Genomic DNA, 21,833 nt, shown 5'->3' on the forward strand with positions numbered 1-21,833 from the left:
CTGCCCAGTGAAGTGGTTGAGGCTTCCTCAGTAAATGCTTTCAAAGCTAACATAGATAATTTTTTGAATAGCAAAGGAATTAAGGGTTGTAGTGAGAGGGCGGGTAAGTGGAGCCAAGGCCACGAAAAGATCAGCCATGATCTTATTGAATGGTAGAGCAGGCTCAAAGAGCCAGATGGCCTACTCCTACTCTAAGTTCTTATGTGCTATGTTCTTATGAGCAATATTAGGATATCTGTGCATAAACACCTAAAAAGATCTCTCAAATCTAACATTTACTTTGCTTCCCATTTGATGTGAGACTTAAAGCATTATATACTTGCGCTTGCTGCAGGTCTTATAAAAATCCAAAAATATCCATGTTGTGCTTAAGTGATTAGTTTTCCAGTATTCATTACCAGTTTTCTCAAAATTATTTCAAAATGTTTTCCTCGACCTGTTATTAAATTTACTAACCTCCAGTTTAGTATAGGTTTATATACCACTTCAGGGTATTTCTTTTTCTCCTTGGTCTGCCTTTCCTCTTATCACTTGCATGCTTATTTCGAGTTCTAGTTCCCTACCCAATCATTATGAATCAACGTAAATAATCAACTAGACCATAAAAGGTAAAAGCAGGTCTTTAATGCCATCAAGTCTAGCCCACCATTCAATGAGTGATCCTCCTGCCTTTTCCCCATAATCTTGATTCTCTTAATGATTAAAAATATGTCTAGCTCACCTCTGAATATACTTAACAGCCAAGGCTCTACAGAACTCTGTGGTAAAGAATTCCACAGATTCACTACCTTCAGTAAAGAAATTCTTCCTCATCTCTTTCTAACTGGGTGACCCATTTATTCAGAGATTATGCCCTTTCGTCCTAGATTCTCCCACAAGGAGAAACAACTTTTCAGCATCTACTCTGTTAAGTCCCTAAAAATCTTGTATGCTTCAATAATGCCTCTCATTTTGCTGAACTCCAATGAGAACAGGCCAAACCTACTCAACCTCTCATGAGAAAATTACTCCTACCCATGATCAGCCTAGTGAACCTTCTCTGGACTGTTCACAGTGCCAGTATATCTTTCCTTACAAAAGGGACGAAAACTGCTCAAACTATTCTAAATGTGGTCTGACTAATGCCATTTATAGTTTTAGCAAGACCTAGCTCAAAGACAAAGCTCTAACTAACGTACAACGTACCAAGTCACATCACAACATCCCACGTACTTGCGTGCCTTCACTTCCTCCAGTTCTTTGGTGAGCTTTTCAGTTTTTTCCATTGACTCCTGAAGTCTGCGTCTCAAGTCGCTGATTTCCTCTTGTGCTTCAGACTTAATATCATTTGCAATGACAACTGCAGTCTGGAGGTCTGCCTGAAACTGTCGCCATTCAGCCGACTCCTCCTATTTTTAAACACGTTTTGTTTCAAATAAAATAGATCATCATTGTGAGGGTTCATAATGGTAGCATGACAAAGATAAGCCAAATTATGTTAAAATTTGAGTTGTAAACCTTTGTTTACGTGAAGTGATTGAAACTTTCCAAGCCCATCTTATTTCTATGCAGGACCAGAGCCATACTACACATTCTAATGCTCAGTCTTTACTGATACAGTTACGTAATCTACCACATTCTTTCACACCCTGACCACTGACAGTAACTTCATCGAAGTCACCTTGAGAGATTGGCTCTTGAGGAACAGTGGTAGCATCCCTGGATGCAAGACCCATCTGTTCCAGAGCTTGTCGTAGCATGTGGGCGGCACGGTGGCACAGTGGTTAGCACTGCTGCCTCACAGCGCCAGAGACCCGGGTTCAATTCCTGCGTCAGGCAACTCTTTGTGTGGAGTTTGCACATTCTCCCCGTGTCTGTGTGGATTTCCTCCAGGTGCTCCGGTTTCCTCCCACAATCCATTAGTGTAGTGTAGTGTTAGGTGAAGGTGAAGGGGCAAGATGGTGGCATTTGCAAAATGTCCAGGTTACAGAGGAGGAAGTGCTGGATGTCTTGAAATGGTTAAAGGTGGATAAATCCCCAGGACCTGATCAGGTGTACTCGAGAACTCTGTGGGAAGCTAGAGAAGTGATTGCTGGGCCTCTTGCTGAGATATTTGTATCATAAATAGTCACAGGTGAGGTGCCGGAAGACTGGAGGTTGGCAAACGTGGTGCCACTGTTTAAGAAGGGCGGTAAAGACAAGCCAGGGAACTATAGACCGGTGAGCCTGACCTCAGTGGTGGGCAAGTTTTTGGAGGGAATCCTGAGGGACAGGATGTACATGTATTTGGAAAGGCAAGGACTGATTAGGGATAGTCAACATGGCTTTGTGCGTGGGAAATCATGTCTCACAAACTTGATTGAGTTTTTTTGAAGAAGTAACAAAGAAGATTGATGAGGGCAGAGCAGTAGATGTGATCTATATGGACTTCAGTAAGGTGTTCCGAAAAGGTTCCCCATGGGAGATTGATTAGCAAGGTTAGATCTCATGGAATACAGGGAGAACTAGCCATTTGGATACAGAACTGGCTCAAAGGTAGAAGACAGAGGGTGGTGGTGGAGGGTTGTTTTTCAGACTGGAGACCTGTGACCAGTGGAGTGCCACAAGGATCGGTGCTGGGTCCTCTACTTTTTGTCATTTACATAAATGATTTGGATGAGAGCATAAGAGGTATAGTTAGTAAGTTTGTAGATGACACCAAATTTGGAGGTGTAGTGGACAGCGAAGAGGGCTACCTCAGATTACAACAGGATCTTGACCAGATGGGCCAATGGGCTGAGAAGTGGCAGATGGAGTTTAATTCAGATAAATGTGAGGTGCTGCATTTTGGGAAAGCAAATCTTAGCAGGACTTATACACTTAATGGTAAGGTCCTAGGGAGTGTTGTTGGTATATTGCGTGCAATTCTGGTCTCCTTCCTATCGGAAAGATGTTGTGAAACTTGAAAGGGTTCAGAAAAGATTTACAAGGATGTTGCCAGGGTTGGAGGATTTGATCTTTCGGGAAAGGCTGAACAGGCTGGGGCCGTTTTCCCTGGAGCGTTGGAGGCTGAGGGGTGACCTTATAGAGGTTTATAAAATTATGAGGGGCATGGATAGGATAAATAGACAAAGTCTTTTCCCTGGGGTCAGGGAGTCCAGAATTAGAGGGCATAGGTTTAGGGTGAGAGGAGAAAGATATAAAAGAGACCTACGGGGCAACTCTTTCACACAGAGGGTGGTATGTAGATGGAATGAGCTGCCATTGGAAGTGGTGGAGGCTGGTACAATTGCAACATTTAAAAGGCATTTGGATGGGTATATGAATAGGAAGGGTTTGGAGGGATATGGGCCGGGTGCTGGCAGGTGAGACTAGACTGGGTTGGGATATCTGGTCAGCGTGGACAGGTTGAACCGAAGGGTCTGTTTCCATGCTGTACATCTCTATGACTCTAAATGTAGGGGAATGGGTCTGGTTGCATTGCGCTTCACTGTAAATAATTTAATGTAATCTAATCTAATCCCTGAACAGGTTGATTGGAAATTTTCTGAAGTTACCTTGAGGGATACCAGAGTCGCACTTGGAAATATTCCATCAACTTTTATCAGCCACTCTCATGTTTACAAAAGTATTGTCAGTAAAATGTTCCTGGCTAGCATTTCTTCAGAATATTGCAGGTTTGGGCTGGATTTATACTACAGTCTTTGCCAATACAAGCCAATCCTGGAGTGTCTCCCAAACCTCAGGAATTTAGTGTATTTTGTAGCTTTCTGGGTTATATTGATGCTTTTGAATCAGTTGAAATACAAAGCTCAACTCCCTTGTATTATTATTAATATTGCGCCACCCTTACAAGTAACTTAAACCAATAATGCAAACAAACAGATTACCAATGCAAGAACATTGAATATCAGCATATCATGATTGATAGAATATGCAAACCTCTACCTCAATCAGATCACCTGGATTAAGCGTTACTCCCGGAAGTAGAAAAATCCGAAAGGAAGCAGTTGGAAAAGAGTAATCCCAAATCACTTGCACACCGTTCCCAACTACATTTATGGTGTCAATCAGAATTGTGTATGGGATCAGGACCTGGAGGTGGGAAGTCAACCGGGGAGTTTAGAATCGAAAAGTATGGCGCTGGAAAAAGCACATGAAGGGCTTATGCTCGAAACGTCGAATCTCCTGGTCCTCGGATGCTGCCTTACCTGCTGTACTTTTTCCAGCACCTCACTTTTCGACTCTGACTCTCCAGCAGCTGCAGTCCTCACTTTCTCCAGAGAGTTTAGAAGATTATTGAAGAAGTTGAATGTAAAGATAGATCCAAAAAGAGGAAAATATAAAACAAAGTGTTTAGTTTTTATTTGCACCAAGATTTAAATAGCTAATTTTCAAAGATTTAGCTTGTAATGATGTTGAAAAAAAAGAATAACTAAGTAACTGAAACAACCTACCCTGAGCCTCCTGTTTAGGATCTTGGTTTCTCTGTCCATATCGTGTTTCTGGTCTTGAAGCTTTTTTACAGAATCTGTGGAAAATAAGGAGCACAGTAAAAATCAATGTTGGAAACTTGGTTCCAATGTTGGTTCATTAAATCTGGCTGCAGCCAGATTAATAGTGTTGAATAAACACAGCAGGTGTGGAGAGCGCAATTGATATTTCTGGTCAATAATTTTCCTTCAGAACAATTAAAATGATGCTGGGATTTTCAACATTTTTTTGTTTTTATTGGAGTTCCAGTACCCACAGTGTTTTGTTGTTGTATTTGGGCTGAATTAAAATCTACTCTGAATAGATGCTCAGGGCATTTGGGAGAAGTAAACAGAGACAGTGCAGATATAGCCTGTTCCTTTGATTATCCCTGACCATTGGTAGGTTGCTCCACAGCCTTCGGTTGTTGCTCTCCCACAGCCTTCGGTTGTTGCTCTCCCACAGCCTTCCAGGCCTCAGCCCACTAAAGCTACTATCCAATCCATTACCACCGGAGTCTGGTAATGAGCCAATATCAACAACCTCCATCCTCGACAATACTTCAAATTGCACTCCGTATGAAGGAACCCAAATAGTCTCTTGCTCAGACCTTCCCAACATCTGTCTGTACTCCCAATCCTAACAAACCACGTGCCCCTTGCAGCTTCATGCCATCCCAAACTCCACATCTGCAGCGTGATATAAACATGTTGCTGTAGATTTTGAAGGGATGTACATCAGCAGTGTTGGAAACGATTGATGAACTTGATAGAGATAATTTAGTATAAAACATCTGTGATTCAATTAAACATAAACATTGAGTTGGGAGAGTGGAGGATTGGGAAATAAGAAAGTTTTGTGTTCCTGCTGTAGCTACTCTAAAACCTTCCAAGAGATCAAGGGCTAACCTATCTGCTTCTGTAAAACTGGGCTTCTTGTTGAAGCTGACATTTGGTGTAACACAGCACCAGGAGACTGTGCCCCAGTGAAGCCTACAATCCTGAGCATCTTGAAATGGAGTTCATTTAGCACGGTTGAGAACCGACTCCTCAACTACTTACAATGGCCCAAAATGAATTGCACCAATGTACTGAAATCTGGTTTATCGTTACAATCTAAATGGGACTAAACTAATTAAAACTCAATCATCCAAACCAGGAAATATTACTACTGTATTAAAAAATAATCAAATTATCTAATGTTGATCAATAAGACAAACACATGGCAGAAAAAACTACTGAGGGTAGGTGTGGCCTCTGTTCAACATTTCATCCAAGACAGCACCTTTGACAAGTGCAACACTCCTTCAATACTGATATTGTAGTGTTAGGTGTTGGCTTAAATATGGGCTCAAATCTCTTGGCCTCATAAGACTTTATCTCAGCTATGAGAAATTGGCCACTGAGCAAAAATGATACCTGACAGTGATAAAATGATTCACATTCATGCAGGATCCAAAATACACCAAATACTCATGCATGAAATATTCCCCATCGGCTTCTAGGAAGCATAAACACTTTTACACATGACTGAATAAGTTGTCAATAAAAACTGCAGGAACAACATTTCATGTACCTTATTTGTTGCCCACTGCATCTGAATGTGTGACAAATGTACCCAATGGAAGGTTTAAAACAATGGTATTGTGGCCAAAGCCAAAGCCAATAAAAACCGAAAATGGGGAAAATACAGTTTTAAGAATAGAGGAAAAATTAAATCATTATCTGTTTATGGACAGGCGAGATGAGATGACTTGTGAGAATATAAAGAGAAAGATAGGTTTTAAAATTTGCAATCTGCCCATAATGCATCTCTTTTCAAGAATTTTATACAGAAAGCAGTACACTGGGCTAGTTAAATCCCAACTGGTTTATGGTTCTTAGACCTAGGCCTACTGTTTTGCAGAATGTTAATTTGCTGATGAACAGATCCCATAGTAGTGTTCTTTTAAACCAGTCTGCTGTAATAACAGCACTTCCTAATTGGAGCTATTGATTTACTCTCTAGCCATCAATAGAAGGCATGTTCAGTTCACCAGTATCGAACAACAGCAGCTTGTAACTTCCAGTAATGCTGTGAGTAGCATTCAAAATTTTCTCCTCTTCCTCATTCATCTTTACACATTTCTTTCCCTCATTTTACATCCAACAAAAATGCTTGTGTCAAGACATACTAAATCTATCATATATAACATGTACCCTTCTCAAAACAGTATGTCACCACAATGAAATAATAAAAGCTTTAGTCATGTTAACTTCAGTATGGTACTATAGAAAGGCCAAAGCATGTATCATCAAAAGATGGAAAGATCTTCTGAGTAGCAATGGAGTTGAAATATTTGGTATGTGGAGTCAATTCTTGCCCTACAATACTTTCCTGTCACAATTAAAAATAGTTATTAATTTTACTTAGAGTCATAGAGCTTGTAAACAGACCCTTCAATGCAACTCATCCATGATAACCAGATATTCCAAATTAATCTGGTCCCATTTGCCAGTATTTGTCCCATATTCCTCTAAACCCTTCCTATTCATATAGCCATCCAGCTGCTTGTTAAATGTTGGAATTTTACCAGCCTCCACCACTTCCTCTGGCAGCTCATATAAACCTCAGCCTTCAAAGGTCTAGGGAATACAGCCCAGCCTATTCAGTCTCTCCCAATAGCACAAATCGTCCACCCCAGCAACTTCCTTCAAAATCTTTTCTGAACCATTCAAATTTCACAACAGCTTTCCTATAGTAGGGAGACCAGAATTGAACGCAGTCTCCCAAAAGTGGCCTAACCAATGTCCTGTACAGCTGCAACATGACCTCCCAACTCCTGTATCTAATGCACTGACCAATAAAGGCAAGCGCACCAAATGCCTTCTTTACTACCCTGTCCATCTGTAACTCCATCTTCAAGGAACTGTGAACCTGTACCCCAAGATCTTTTTATTTGGAACAACTCCCCAGGACCCTACCATTAAATGTATCACCTACCCTGATTTGCCTTACCGAAATGCAATGCCTCACATTTAGCCAAGTTAAACTTGTCGGTTCATCGGCCCATCTGAGGTATTCTTCTTCATTTTCCATTGTGCTACCAATTTTAGTGTCACCAGCTAACTTACAAACCATTCTTTCAAATTCAAATAATTTATATAAATGACAAAAATGATTTCTGAGTGAGTCTTTCAACATTACCCTTTAAGATCTGCTCACCAAGGTGCATCTATAAGAAACAGGACTGCATCACCTGGTTTTGCTCCTTGCCTGTTGGCATCTAATGGCTAATACTTTCCCAGATCAATGCCTTTCATAAACTTTCCTTTGCAACCCTAATCGATCTAGTCTCCCAACTGGAATTCAAATCTGTGCAAGACCCAATTTTATCACAAGTCAACTGACAAACTGACAGCCCCTGAAACAAAGAGAAATTAGCTATAAACTGCCCACTGAGCATAGGCAGAATTTGTATATATACTTTTCTGTTGCAATCTACAACCAACACAAGCTAGAAATGAAGGATTACATTTCAATTGTTTCAACAGCTGGATTTCACTGCACTTACTTTCCAAGTCTGAGATGATGAGATTGTCATGGAGTTTGACTGTTCGATGCTGCTCCACTTCATCCTCTAGTTCAAAAATGGTCTCTTTCATGTCATTTATCTCTGTTTCTTTTTCTTCCAGTTCAGCTCGTTGCTTCTCCACATTCAGGTTAAGGTCATCTATCTGTTTTTTGGCTTCTTCCTGGAAAATCCTGTATTCATCTTCAACCTTAGACACAAGCAATGCAACACTTAGAAAGTACTCTGATCACAAAACAGGGGAGACAGTGGCACAGTTGCAAGGAGTGGCTGATACTGGTGGACTTTGGGAAGAGCACAGCAGAAGACAAAAAAATTAAGTCAGCATTCTTCAATAACCCAAGCAGATGATTTGGCTGTTTATCTCATTACTATTGTGGGATCATGCAATGTGAATTCTGGCTGCCAAGTTTCTAGCGACAGACCAGTGACTATGGTTTCAAAGCACTTTGTGGGCTTGAAGCACTTCAAATCATATTTAAACCATGAGAATAACTCAAAAAGTGTATGCCTTTTTTTTAAATTGAGGATCAGCAACTTAAATATCATTCCTCATTCCTTTTGCTATTATTCAAATTAGTTTCTATCGACCCATTTTCCCCCCTTTTGTCCCCATGGTTACATTGGTTTGATATAAATCAGACTTCCAGCTGCCTGACAGGTACAGAACCGGTGTTACAGCTCAATCACCAATTATAGCAAGTGCCCAACGTTCATTCCATCACCAGCTTTACCCTTGGACTCTAAGTGATTTACACCCATCTCTTCACTTTTGTTAATATTTTCTTAAAGTTTCCAAAGGACCAAATACAATCTGTCCTATGATCGTTGGTTGGCAACATTTTGGGAGGCTTTCAGATGGCCAAGATACACACACATTCTCACAAAAGTAAAAAGCTGCCTGAATGACTAAAGATTGAGATTAAAACAAAATAGCAAAGGGTTGCTTGTGATATGTTCATGATAATAGTACAGCTTAGAATCAATGTAGAAAATACCAAGCTAAAGTGAGAAACAGGAGGAGCAAAGAGTTTAAGAAAGAAACATAATCAGGATATCACTGTATTTTAAAATAAATTTTATTAAGTATAAATAGTTGAAAGAACAGGGGTTAATTAGGAACCAAAAGGAACTTTTAAAAATTTATTCATTGCTGCCCATTTGAGACAGCTACATCCACAGTGCTACAAGGGAGGGATTTCCAGAACTCTGACCCAGCTAATGTAACCAAGTCAGGATGGTGTGTAGCTTGAACAGGAACTTGCAGGTCATCTGAGTGTGACTCCATTTTGAGGCTTGAAAATTGTCACGACCCCTCTTGTTGATAGTGGGTTCGGGATGACCAATGACAGCAAGAGAGGAAGAGGAAGAATCAATGCTGCCTCTGAGCTCACATTCCACCAAACTTTCAGTCACAAACCCACAGGAGGTCCTAACCCTCACTTCAGTAAGTGATGTTCTAGTTGGTAAGGTTGGAATGTACTGTCTAAGGATCTTTGGTCAATTTCTGTTGTACATCTTGCTGACAGTACAAACTGCTGCTACAAGCATTGGTAATGAAGGGAGTGAAGGTTTGTGGATATGGTGCCAATCAAGCAAGCTGCTTCATCCTAAATGGTGTCAAGCTTCTTGAATGTTGCTGGAACTGAACTCATTCAGGCAAATGTGGAAACAGAATGCATGGTAGAGGCAGTAAATGTTTATTTCACATTGGTCTTTATTAAAGAGGCAGAAGTCACATAACACCACATTACAGTGCAACAGGTTTATTTGAAATCACAAACTTTCAAAGTGCTGCCCCTTTGTGATTTCTAATAAACCAGCTGGATTATAACCTAGTGTTGTATGTCTTCTGACTTGGTTCACCCCGATCCAACACCGGCACCTCCACATCTTCACAAAAGAGGTAATACAACAGTAGAAAAGCTGGATAGGATAAAAACAGATAGAAGATATACTTCAAAGACGCTGGTCAAAATTGTAAACTCTACAATTTCAATTGTTGAGCAAAGGCAAGTATGGAAATTATGGAGCCTGTGATCATTATCTGTCAACACTCAATAGATATGGGGATGATGTCAGAGTGCTAGACAATTGTAATTGTAACAGCCGTGCTTTAAAAAGGGAGCAGGGATAAATTAAAATACAGGCCACTCAGCCCAATGTCCATGATGCAGGATCTTTGAGAGCCAACAATCTGAGAAAAAATAAATTGTCATTGACTTGGAGGAGCTGGTGTTGGACTGGGGTGTACAAAGCTAAAAATCACACAACACCAGGTTATGGTCATCAGGTATCACCTGATGAAGGAGCAGCACTCAGAAAGCTAGTGCTTCCAAATAAACCTGTTGGGACTATAACCTGGTGTGTGATTTTTTTTAAATTGTCACTGGACAAGTGATAATGGGGAAGTATAGGGCATGTGAACTTAAAATCAAAGTCAGACCTATCAGGAGAGATGTTAAAATACATTTCTTCATTCAAAGGATAGTGGAAGTATGGTACATTCTCCTACAAAAAACTGTAGGTACCAGCTCAATTAATAATTTAAACTCATAGATCAACATTTTTTTTTGCTTGCCCATTGTCTGGAGGGATATGGAACCATGGCGAATGGATGAAGTTAGGATATAGATTAACCATGATCTCAATTTAATATCAGATCAGGCCCAAGGGCTGAAAAAATTACTCCAGTCCCAAAGTTCCTAATCATAATAATTATGATTATAACTAAAACATAATAATTATTTGACTTCACTTGGCACTACAATTTAGGAACAATGTCAAGACTGGGAGAGACTGGAATGGAGAATTATTCAAGTTGTATCGACGACACGAGATTTCAGTCAAGTGGAGACACGTAGAGTAAAATAGATTGTGCTTTTTTCAAACAGCAAAGTTTTAGATTTATTTGACGCATTGAAAATTCTGAAGCTTTGAAAGAATCTGTTTACAGTGGCAAAAGGATCAGTCATCAGACAACAGATTTAAAATTGATTGGCAGTGCAACATAAATAGGATGTCACAGAGTCATAGAAACAGACACTTCAGTCCAACCAGTCCACCCTGACCATGTTCCCAAACTAAGCTAGACCCACCTGGCCCATATCCCTCCAAATCTTTCCTATTCATTAACCTACCCAGATGCCTTTTAAACATTATAACTGTATCTGCATCCACCACTTTGTCTGGAATCTCATTTCACACATGAACCACTCTGTGTAAAAATAAAGTTGCCCCTCATATCCTTTTTACATCTTTCTCCTCTCACCTTAAAAATATGTCCCCCAGTTTTGAACTTCCCCAGCTATGTCTGCCTATTCACAGGATATGTGGAACAGTCCCATTTCCAAAGCTACACTGGCATCATCACCCAATTTTTCCTCCGCTATATAGATGACTCCAAGGAGTTTGGAGTTCATTCACCACATCAACACCTTCCACCCTGACCTCAAATTTGCCTGGTCCTCTCTGATATCTCCTTCTCCTTCCTGCATCTCTTCATTTCCATTTCTGGTGATCTACTCCACACCGACATTTACTACAAACCCATTGACTCCCACACTGACTACATCTCCTCCACCTCCACCCTCCTCAACTGTAAAAACACGATCCCCTACTCCCAATTCCTCTGCCTCCACTCTATCTGCTCTCAGATGAGTGATTCCACTCTAGAACATCCCACATGTCCTCCTACTTCAAGGATCACAATTTTCCGTCCCATGTATCAATGATGTCCTCAACTACGACTCCTCCATTTCCTGCACCTCTACCTTTGAAAAACCCCCATCTCAACAAGGATAGGATCTCGCTGGGATGCACATTCCACCCCAGGAATCTCCAAATCCAGCGCATCATCCTCTGCCACTTTTGCCACCTACAGTCAGACCCCACTACCACAAGTATATATCTCTCCCCACCCCATCTGCATTTCACAGGGACTGTTCCCTCCGCGACCCCCTTCTTAGATCCACACCTCGCCACTAACTCCCCTCCACTCCTGGCACCTTCCCCTACCATTGTAAGAGGTGCAAAACCTGCGGCCACATCTCTCCCCTCACCTCCGTCCAAGGCCCTAAAGTGTCATTTCGAATCGGTAGAGATTTACTTGTACATCCTCCGACCTCATTTACTGCATCTGGCGCTCACAAATGTGGTCTTCCCCACATCAGACAGACAGGGCGCAAATTCGTGGAACAGTTCAGGGAACATCTCTGGTCCGTACACACCAACCACCCCACCTTCCTGTGGCCATCCACTTCAACTTCCCCTCCCACTCCTGAGGCCATATTCATTCTGGGCATCCTCCACTGCCTACACAAACTGGAGGAGGAACACCTCATCTTCCACCTGGGGAGCTTACAACCACACGGCATGAACACTGAATTTACCAGTTTCCAAACCTCCCCTCCCCCTACCCCATCCCAGATCCTACCCTCTGACTCAGATCCGCCCTCTTGACCTGACCTACCTATCTGATCCACATTTCCCACCAACCTATCACCATCACCTCCCCATCGCCCCATCCCTCCATTTATCTCTCAGCCCCCTTCCCCCTCGCCAGTTGTGAAGAAGATTGCCGCCCAAAATGTTGACTCTCTTGCTCCTCGGATGCTGCCTGACCTGCTGTGCTTTTCCAGCATCACGCTTTATCATCTGCATCTCTAGGTCAAAGAAATTCTATAAAGTCTGATAAAGAGCGACCGACAGCTGTGAATACTTCATGATATCACCTTACAATGGAATGCAGAATCCAGTTTAGTTGGAGTAATTAAGGGTTTTTATGTCAATCCAGCTTCAGAATTGGATGATTTGCACAGGTCACTGTCTGATACTTTTTTATACCAAATGTAAGCACTGACATGACCAGAGGGACCACAGTTGAATTGAAAACTCATTGTAGATATGGTTTACAAACCAGCGAATAATTGGTTTGCTGGGTTCCATTGTAAGTGATGTTTGTTCATGACTTAAAATAATCATCCTACCTTAGCAAGGGTATCTTGTAGTTGGTTAGCATCATTGCGAGTATGGGCCAGTTCCTCCTGTAGGTTATTATACAAGGCCTCAATTTTTTCCTTGTCCAATCGTGTGGTCTCCAACAGTTCTTGCAAATCTGACTTGTCGCCTGCATTGTGGAAAGCATACAAGTCTGCGACCTTCTGTTTCTCATGCTCTAACAGAGCCTTGAACCTGTTCAGTTCAATCTGATCATTTGCAACAGTTGCTTTATATTCTTCCAATGCTCCAGCAAGGGCTGTTTTGGCTTTTTGCTCTGACTCCATTACTCGCTCCATTTGATGGTTACGCTCCTTGAGAGCACCGATCAATTCTTGAGCATCCTTATTGTCTTGCTCTGCCATCTTCAACGTGTTGCTTAAGTGCTGCTGCACTCCAAGAAGTTGCTCACGTTCAAAACGTGCATTTTCAGCAAGGTCCATATATCTTTGTTCTAGCTCCATGTAGCGACCACTTTTTACATCTTCATCTAAAACGTAAGAAATGTGGTGCTCATCCAGCAAAGAACGAAAATACTCATTCTGTCGACTGAAGTGTTCTAATTTATCACTTTGCTGACACAAGGAATCCATTAGAATGACCTTTTCCTCTCCTAACCTTTCATTTTCAGAATTCAACTCTTGCGTTATCTGCTGAAGATCTGCCAGTTCCTGAAGTGTAGCTTGGAGTTCCTCTGCTGTGCTGTGTTGATTTTCTTCCATTTGGTGAATGCGCTCTGTTAAACATGCCACCGACACCTCACTTACATTTCCACTGCTCCCCTTCCTTGAGCGCTCCCTACTTGGTGCACCCTCAGATTCAGATGACGATGATGGTGCATCTAATGCATCATCGCTGGAAGTAAGTGGTTGGTAGACCTCACTGGATTCACTGTCCAGGTTGTCCAGAGAATTGCTGCGATTATCAGTTAATGTGTTCTCCTCTTGGCTCAGAAGATCTTCCATAGAACCAGGTGCCGATCCCTCCACTGAAGAAGTTAAGGTACCACCATCACTCTGATTACCAGTAGCTACCTCAGGACTTGAGGACTGAAAGCCAAACAATTTCTCTGCACAGTCTAACTTTTGCTCCAAAGAGAAACCAAGAGCATTTAATCGATCTTTTAACATTCGGTTCTCATTTTTTAGCTGATTTAGCTCATCCCGGATTGTACTATTCTGTTCTTCCAATTGGAGAAGACTTGATTCCACATCTCTAGGCTGATGGGGTACAGTATCTTCTTTTACTTCAATCTCCTCCTCTCCCACTCCTTCCAACAAGTCATTGCTTAGTCCCAGCTGGGCCCTCATGTCTCGGAGTTCATTTCTAAGATGCAAGATCTCCACATCCTTATTTTTAGCTAAAGTAAGGAGATCTTTTACCTTTGCTTCTAGAGCAGTTTTATCACTGATCTGACCGTCAGATCTGGACTTACTCATTCGGGTTTCAGACTCTGTTGACATCCGGCTGCGTGAGCGTTTAGCAACATCATTACCTCCCTGGCCAGCAGATGAGAATTTTTTGCTTGTGCTCTGTCGTGGCCGATCACGGATTTTATCTCTATTCCAATTGAGTTCTTTATTCCCTGAAGTTGGATTCCGTTTTGCTGTGGCACTCATACCTAATGACAAAAATAAAAGAAACTTAATCTTCAAAAGGGCATTACGAAAATTTCAATACTTTATTTGTTTGACTTGGGTTATTTTCTTAAACCCAGTTCAGCAATTGTCAAAAGACTGCAGAAAAATCCAAAGTTAAAGCTATAAAACCAGCAACATTTTCACTTCCAACCTCCAATAAAGCAACTTTTGAAATGAAAACAGCAAGGTATTCAACAATGAAGTGCAAAGCAATGTGCTGAAATGAAGTCTGTAGAATTCTCTGTCACAACAAGCAGTTGTGTCCAAATCACTGAATGCTTTCCAGGAGGAGATAACAAAGCTTTCAGGGCTAAAGGGATCAAGGAGTCTGGGGAGAAAGCAGGGAAGGGAAGAAAGTGAGTTCAACGCACTGAGTTGATTGATCAGCCATGATCATACTGAGTGGTGTAGCAGGCTTGAAGAGCCAAATAATCTACTCCTTCTACTATTTTTTATGTTTCTATCTCCTTGTCATCAACCATTAAAGACCAAGGTCCAATTTCTTCTTCATCATCATCTACCATCCTGCTAGTTTGTATGATTTAAATGATGAAGTTGTTGACTAATAATCATTCTTTTCAAAATCAGCAACCTGCCTAAACTTGATAGTTTTGCAGAGTGTAATAACAAATGCAAGCACAGAATGGGTAACTTCCAAAAAGAAGTTCTACAGTCTTATAATCTACTTCAGTCGATTATGTACTCTTCTATGGAATGTTCTTCACTCTTTCCGAAGGTCAAAATTTCACTACACCTCAGAAGCGGTTAGTAAATTCACTATCTGATTTTTAAAAACATTTCTACAACTGTAAACTTTGTCAAAACCTTCATCTATCCTAGTCATGATTCGGAGATGCCGGTGTTGGACTGGGGTGTACAAAGTTAAAAATCACACAACATCAGGTTATAGTCCAACAGGTTTAATTGGAAGCACACTAGCTTTCGGAGCGACACTCCTTCATCAGGCCGATCACGGATTTTATCTCTATTCCAATTGAATTCTTTATTTCCTGAAGTTGGATTCCGTTTTGCTGTGGCACTCATACCTAATGACAAAAATAAAAGAAACTTAATCTTCAAAAGGGCATTACGAAAATTTCAATACTTTATTTGTTTGACTTGGGTTATTTTCTTAAACCCAGTTCAGCAATTGTCAAAAGACTGCAGAAAAATCCAAAGTTAAAGCTATAAAGCTATCAGGTGATGAAGGAGCATCACTCCGAAAGCTAGTATGCTTCCAATTAAACCTGTTGGACTATAACCTGGTGTTGTGTGATTTTTAACTTCATCTATGCTCATTTCATCAATCTCTAATTATTAAAAAAACCTATCCCACTTCTGTATGGTAGCAGAAAGGTCAAGGCTATACCTTGCTTCCTCTTCAGTAAAGTAGTGAGAGACCACTTATTACTTTCTCCATTGGCTGCTTTCAGGGTAACCATACACTGATACTTTAGATTCAGATGACGATCTCAAGTTTTCTCCATCAGAATAGTGCTCTGCATTGGAGAAGTAGAACATGGTGGTAAAATCATATCTCGATTCAGTTGCTAATCAGCAATTTTCTAGGACACAAGATGTAAGTTTGCTCACTGAACTGGAAAGTTCATTTTCAGGCGATTCGTCAATATACTAGGTAACATCATCAATGAGCTTCTGGTTGAAGCAATGGTAGCATAGCCTGTTTTCTATTTATGTGTTTAGGTTTGCTTGGGTCGGTGATGTCATTTCCTGTTCTTTTTCCCAGGAGCTGATAAATGGGATCCAAGTCAATGTGTTTATTGATAGAGTTCTGGTTGGAATGCCATGCTTCTAGGAATTCTCGTCCATGCCTCTGTTTGGCTTGTCCTAGGATGGATGTGTTGTCCCAGTCGAAGTGGTGTCCTTTCTCATCTGTATGTAAGGATGCTAGTGAGAGTGGGTCATGTCTTTTTGTGGCTAGTTGATGTTCATGTATCCTAGGGACTAGTTTTCTGCCTGTTTATCCAATGTAGTGTTCGTTACAATTCTTGCAACGTATTTTGTATATAACATTAGTTTTGCTCGTTGTCTGTATAGGGTCTTTCAAGTTCATTAGCTGCTGTTTTAGTGCACTGGTGGGTTTATGGGCTACAATGATGCCCAGAGGTCTGAGTAGTCTGGCAGTCATTTCTGAGATGTCTTTAATGTAGGGGAGAGTGGCTAGGGTTTCTGGACGTGTTTTGTCTGCTTGTTGGGAGTTTGTTGCTGTTTGTTTCAGCCACTGTGGCCATGCTTTCTAAAAATGTTAGTTTATAAATTCACGTAAGCTTCAGCTGGGTTCTTCATATTGCCTAGTAACAAAAGATACCTCACACTGTATCTTGTACCTCTTCCCAAACCCTCTCTTTCCCACTCACTCAGCTGTGACTGAGGATCTACTGTCTACCTGCCATACCATCGGAGACTTGGTTTTGAGCCAGGGCTCAGCTACCCCAACTATTGCTGCTGTATATCAGGCCTCCTCAACCACTCCCTCACCTGGCTGAGATCAAATCTCAACTGACACTCATCTTGCACAACAGTCCCACAAGGCTGAGGTCAGGCTTCTCCGTGTCTCTCTGATCTTGTTACCAGATGAGACTCTCTCCTTTTTATTATTTTCTGATTAAACAGACTGAGGGGAACAATGATGGGTGACAGAGGACCTGGAAGTCTCCAGCAAAGCAATGGTGGGACTAGCCAGGGTTAGAGGTTCAGTCTCTTCAGGAGCAGCAAGATTGGAATGAAGGGAACCTGTGACTGGAGGAACTGCAGTAGCCAGCATAGAAGAGACAAAATTTGATATTGGAGCAGCACCTCCTCTCAGACTGTCTCTCCAACAAACAGGGGTGACATCTTTCTCATTGGCTACCCATAACTTGGAATTTACACCTTTTTGGGAACTTTTGCCTGTAAATATGTCTGGCAGCCTCATGTATTTAGAACTCTGAAGTGAACTACTTTTGAACCCATTAAACAACATACAGCAATGCTCTATAAGCCTCTCTAACTTCTCCACCCTTCCTTGTCTACCAAAGTTTCCCTTACATCTCATCTTCATCAATATCCCCTCCTTCGTTGCATCCACCTCCCTAGATCCATCATTCTATCAATTATATTCAGCTAGTTGGAAAGCCAACTAGTTTTCCAGTTAAGCCATAACATGACAGTTACATAATTAAAACAAACATCTGCAGATACCACAAAGGACAAAGAAAATTACAGCAGAGGAACAGGCCCTTCAGCCCTTAAAGCCTGTGCCGATCCAGATCCTCTATCTATACCTGTTGTCTATTTTCTAACTATGTGTATCCCTCTGGTCCCTGCCCATTCATGTATCTGTCTCGATACACCTTAAACACTGCTATCGTACCTGTTTCTACTACCTCCACTGGCAACGTGTTCCAGATACCCACCATCCTCTGCATAAAGACTTTCCACACATATCTCTCAAACCTTCTCACCTTGAACTAGTGACCCCTAGTAATTGAGTCCCTGACTTTGGGGATAAAGCTTCTTGCTATCCACTCTGCCCATACCCCTCATGATTTTGTAGATCTCAATCAGGTCCTCCTTCAACTGCCATCTTTCTAGTGAAAATAATTCTAATCTACTCAACCTCTCTTCATAGCTAGTGCCCTCCATACCAGGCAACATCCTGATGAACCTCCTCTGTACCCTCTCTAAAGCATCCACACCCTTTCAGGAATGTGGTGACCAGGACTATACGCAGTATTACAAATATGGCCAAGCCAAAGTCCTATATAATTGTAACATGACATGCCAACTCATGTACTCAATCCGATAATACCCTATCCGATAAAGGAAAGCACGCCAAATGTGTTCTTGACCACTCTATTGACAGGCATTGCCACCTTCAGGGTACAATGGACCTGAACAGCCAGATCTCTCTGTATATTGATTCTCCTCAGGGCTTTTCCATTTACTGTAGTCTGTATAGTCCAAAATGCATCACCTCACATTTGGCCGGATTCAACCCCATCTGCCATTTCTCCGTTCAACTCTCCAATCTATCTATATTCTGCTGCATTCTCTGACAGTCCCTTTCACTACCTGCTACCCCACCAATCTTAGTGTCATCTGCAAACTTGCTAATCAGACCATCTATACCTTCCCCCAGATCATTTACATATAATCACAAACAACAGTGGTCCCAACGCTGATCCTTGTGGAACCCCACTGGTCACAGTTCTCCATTTAGAGAAACTCCCTTCCACTACTACTCTTCCTCCTGCTGCTCAGCCAGTTCTCTATCCATCCACCCTGGACCCCATGCAACTTCACTTTCTCCAGCAGATACTGGAGATCGGAAACAAAAATAAATTAAATTGCTGGAGAAACTTGGCATGTCTGATGCCATTTATGGAGAGATGTTAACACTTTGAATCCTGTAACCCTTCTCAGAATGGTTCTAAGTAATCTGAAGGAGGTCACAGGTCTTGAAACATTACACTGTTTTCCTTTTCACAGATGCTGCCAGACCCACTGGGTTTCTCCAACAATTTTTTTTGCTACAAACCACAAAAGATGTGCAAGGATCAACATGCAGGAGCTTCCAGTTTGGTCAAGGTGCTTTTCACCATAACTCAATAGAACAAGTTAAAATTCAACAGTGTTAAAATCCAAACAGCTTTCTGACAGGTCAGTGATCTAAGATGCTAACTGCCACTCACTGTTCCACTGGATGGGTAGAAAAAACATTAGACATCCACTTCTCAATTTTTCAAGTCTTAATTCAGCACATTTATCTTTCCCACTCACCATTTTCTCCACACAACAACGGCCTTGGAAATTATTCTATCCTCTGTACATCCTTTACTTTTAAAAAAAGGTGGGAGAGAGAAAATGGGGACTTATAGGCCAGTTAGCCCGATATCGTTGGCAGGGAAAATGCTGGAGCCAATTATTAAGGACATAATGACTGAGGATTTGGAAAGCAGTGACAGAATGGATTCACTAAACGTAAATCATCCTTGACAAATCTTCTGGATGAGCATATCAATACTGTGGCTGCACAAGGTCGGGGGCTACAAATGATTCATCTCTCATTTCCCAAAGCCTGCCTACCATTTACAGGGCACAAGTCATACCCTGTGGTTGAACACTTCCCACTTGACTGGATGGGTGCAACTCCAAAAACACTTGAGAAACTTGACACCATCTAGGACAAAGCAACCCACTTGAAAGACACCTCACGCACAAACGTTCACCCCTCACCACCAATGCTCAACAGCAGCATTTTACATCATCTATAATTTGCATCGCATAAATTCAACAAGGCTCCTCAGATAGCATTTTCCAAACCTACAACCATTATATGAGAAAGAAAGGTCAGCAAATACACTGGAAAAATAGCACCTCTAAGCCAATCGACATCAGTCAAAATCCTGGAACCCCCTCGCTAACAGCATTATAGCTAGAAGTATAGTATATGGACTGCAGTCAATAATCAAGTGCAATTAGAGATGGGCAATAAATGTTGACCAGTTCATGATGGCTACATCCCATGAGTGAATTATGAAAAGATGTTTAGGCACTCCAAGATAAAAAAAAGGATTAAATCCATATTCCACCCTCAGGTGACTGTGTGGATTTTGCATATTCACCCCATGTCTGTGTGGGTTTTCTCCGAATGCTCCAATTTCCTTCCAAAGTCCAAAGACTGTACACGTTAGGTGCACTGGCCATGCTAAATTGTGCATAGTGTCTCCATGGATTAGCCAGGGGTTACAGGTGGTGGATGGGGTGAGGGTTCTGGGTGGGATGCTCAGAGGTCATTTCAGACTCGATGAGTCAGATGGCCACACTGTATTCCACGCAGTAGGAATTCTATGATTCTATGATATGGCAGATTCAGAGTTCACTCGGATCACAAATGGAATGAGGAATTATGAGAATATTCTTGAGCAAAGAGATCAGATGTTAATTTTAATTGAGCGTTTAGAACTTCTGCAGTGGATAGAATAGAACTGGCTTTCACTGGTCTACAAGTAAACTAGAAAACTTTGAGTTTTTACATTTAGCAGAAGCCTGCAATTCTGAACAGCAAGGGTTTAACCCTTAGCATTTGCTTAGTACACATTGTATTGAAATGTTTTCAAACTGTATTTGCAACTTAAGTGTTTCCTCCTTATTTATGAGAAGGTACACATGCCTCACCCCCAACATAGTGATGTCATATTTACTGACATCTCCAGTTAGCAACCTCAAAATAACATCTGCAAGTTCTCCAGCAAACCACCACACCACTCTAAGTTGGAACGATTTTTAAAAATTCTTCCATTGGATGAGAATGTCACTGGGTAGGCATCTATTGCTCATCTCAGAGGACAGGTAAGAGTTAACCTCATCACCATCCTGGATCTCCCTCCATAACACCAGTGTGGGTGAATCTACACCACAGATTACAGCGATTCTGAAAAGAATCGCATCTGACAGAACAATTAAATTAGATTCCCTACAGTGCGGAAACAGGCCCTTTGGCCCAACCAGTCCACACTGACTCTCCGAAGAGTAATCCACCCAGACCCATTTCCCTCTGACTAATGCAACTAGCACCATGGGCAATTTAGCATGGCCAATTCACCTAACCTGCACATCTTTGGACTGTGGGAGGAAACCGGAGCACCCAGAGGAAACCCATGCAGACACGGAGAAAATGTGCAAACTCCACATAGACAGTCACCTAAGGCTGGAATCAAACCTGGGACCCTGGTGCTGTGAGCCAGCAGTGGTAACCACTGTGCCTCCGTGCCGTATAAATGCTGGCTTTTCAAATCATGCCCGCATCCCATGAAACAATAAAATAATTTGAAAACCTATGCGCCCACTGGTTATTGGCCCCTCTATTGACCGAGAAAGTGACTTTCCATCCTCTTTATCTATGCCCCTCAATCTTATATACCTCAAGCAGGTCCACTCTCAACTTTTGCTGCTCCGAAGAAAATAACCCTAGCAGCTCCAATCTTTCCTCATAACTCAAACGTCAGCTCAGCGGGTGGATTATGGTAAGTCTGCTTGACACCTCTCTCTTGCAATCATGTCCTTATATAATGTAGTGGCCAGAAGTGCACAGTTTTCCAATTTTAAAACTCTGTTTAATACAGTTAACCAGTATAACCTTCTTAATCTTATATTTTATGCCTCAGCTAATAAAGGCAAGTAGCCCATAA

General features: G+C 41.6%; 1 protein-coding gene across 7 annotated transcripts in view; it reads right to left on the minus strand.

The window, feature by feature from the left end:
* Positions 1-21,833, minus strand: part of specc1la (sperm antigen with calponin homology and coiled-coil domains 1-like a) — a 307,162-nt gene that overhangs the window by 181,231 nt on the left and 104,098 nt on the right. For 5 of the 7 annotated variants that reach the window (XM_072587016.1, XM_072587013.1, XM_072587012.1 and 2 more), the window contains exons 4-7: positions 12,991-14,621; positions 7,985-8,192; positions 4,416-4,489; positions 1,186-1,388 (exon numbers count right to left, since the gene is read on the minus strand). In XM_072587016.1, the coding sequence (XP_072443117.1) occupies positions 1,186-1,388; positions 4,416-4,489; positions 7,985-8,192; positions 12,991-14,621 (2,116 nt within the window). The remainder of the gene's footprint in view (positions 1-1,185; positions 1,389-4,415; positions 4,490-7,984; positions 8,193-12,990; positions 14,622-21,833) is intronic. The other 2 variants (XM_072587015.1, XM_072587014.1) reach the window with 1 other exon arrangement.

This window comes from Chiloscyllium punctatum, chromosome 17 (assembly GCF_047496795.1).
Source record: "Chiloscyllium punctatum isolate Juve2018m chromosome 17, sChiPun1.3, whole genome shotgun sequence".
Lineage (NCBI taxonomy): Eukaryota > Metazoa > Chordata > Chondrichthyes > Orectolobiformes > Hemiscylliidae > Chiloscyllium > Chiloscyllium punctatum.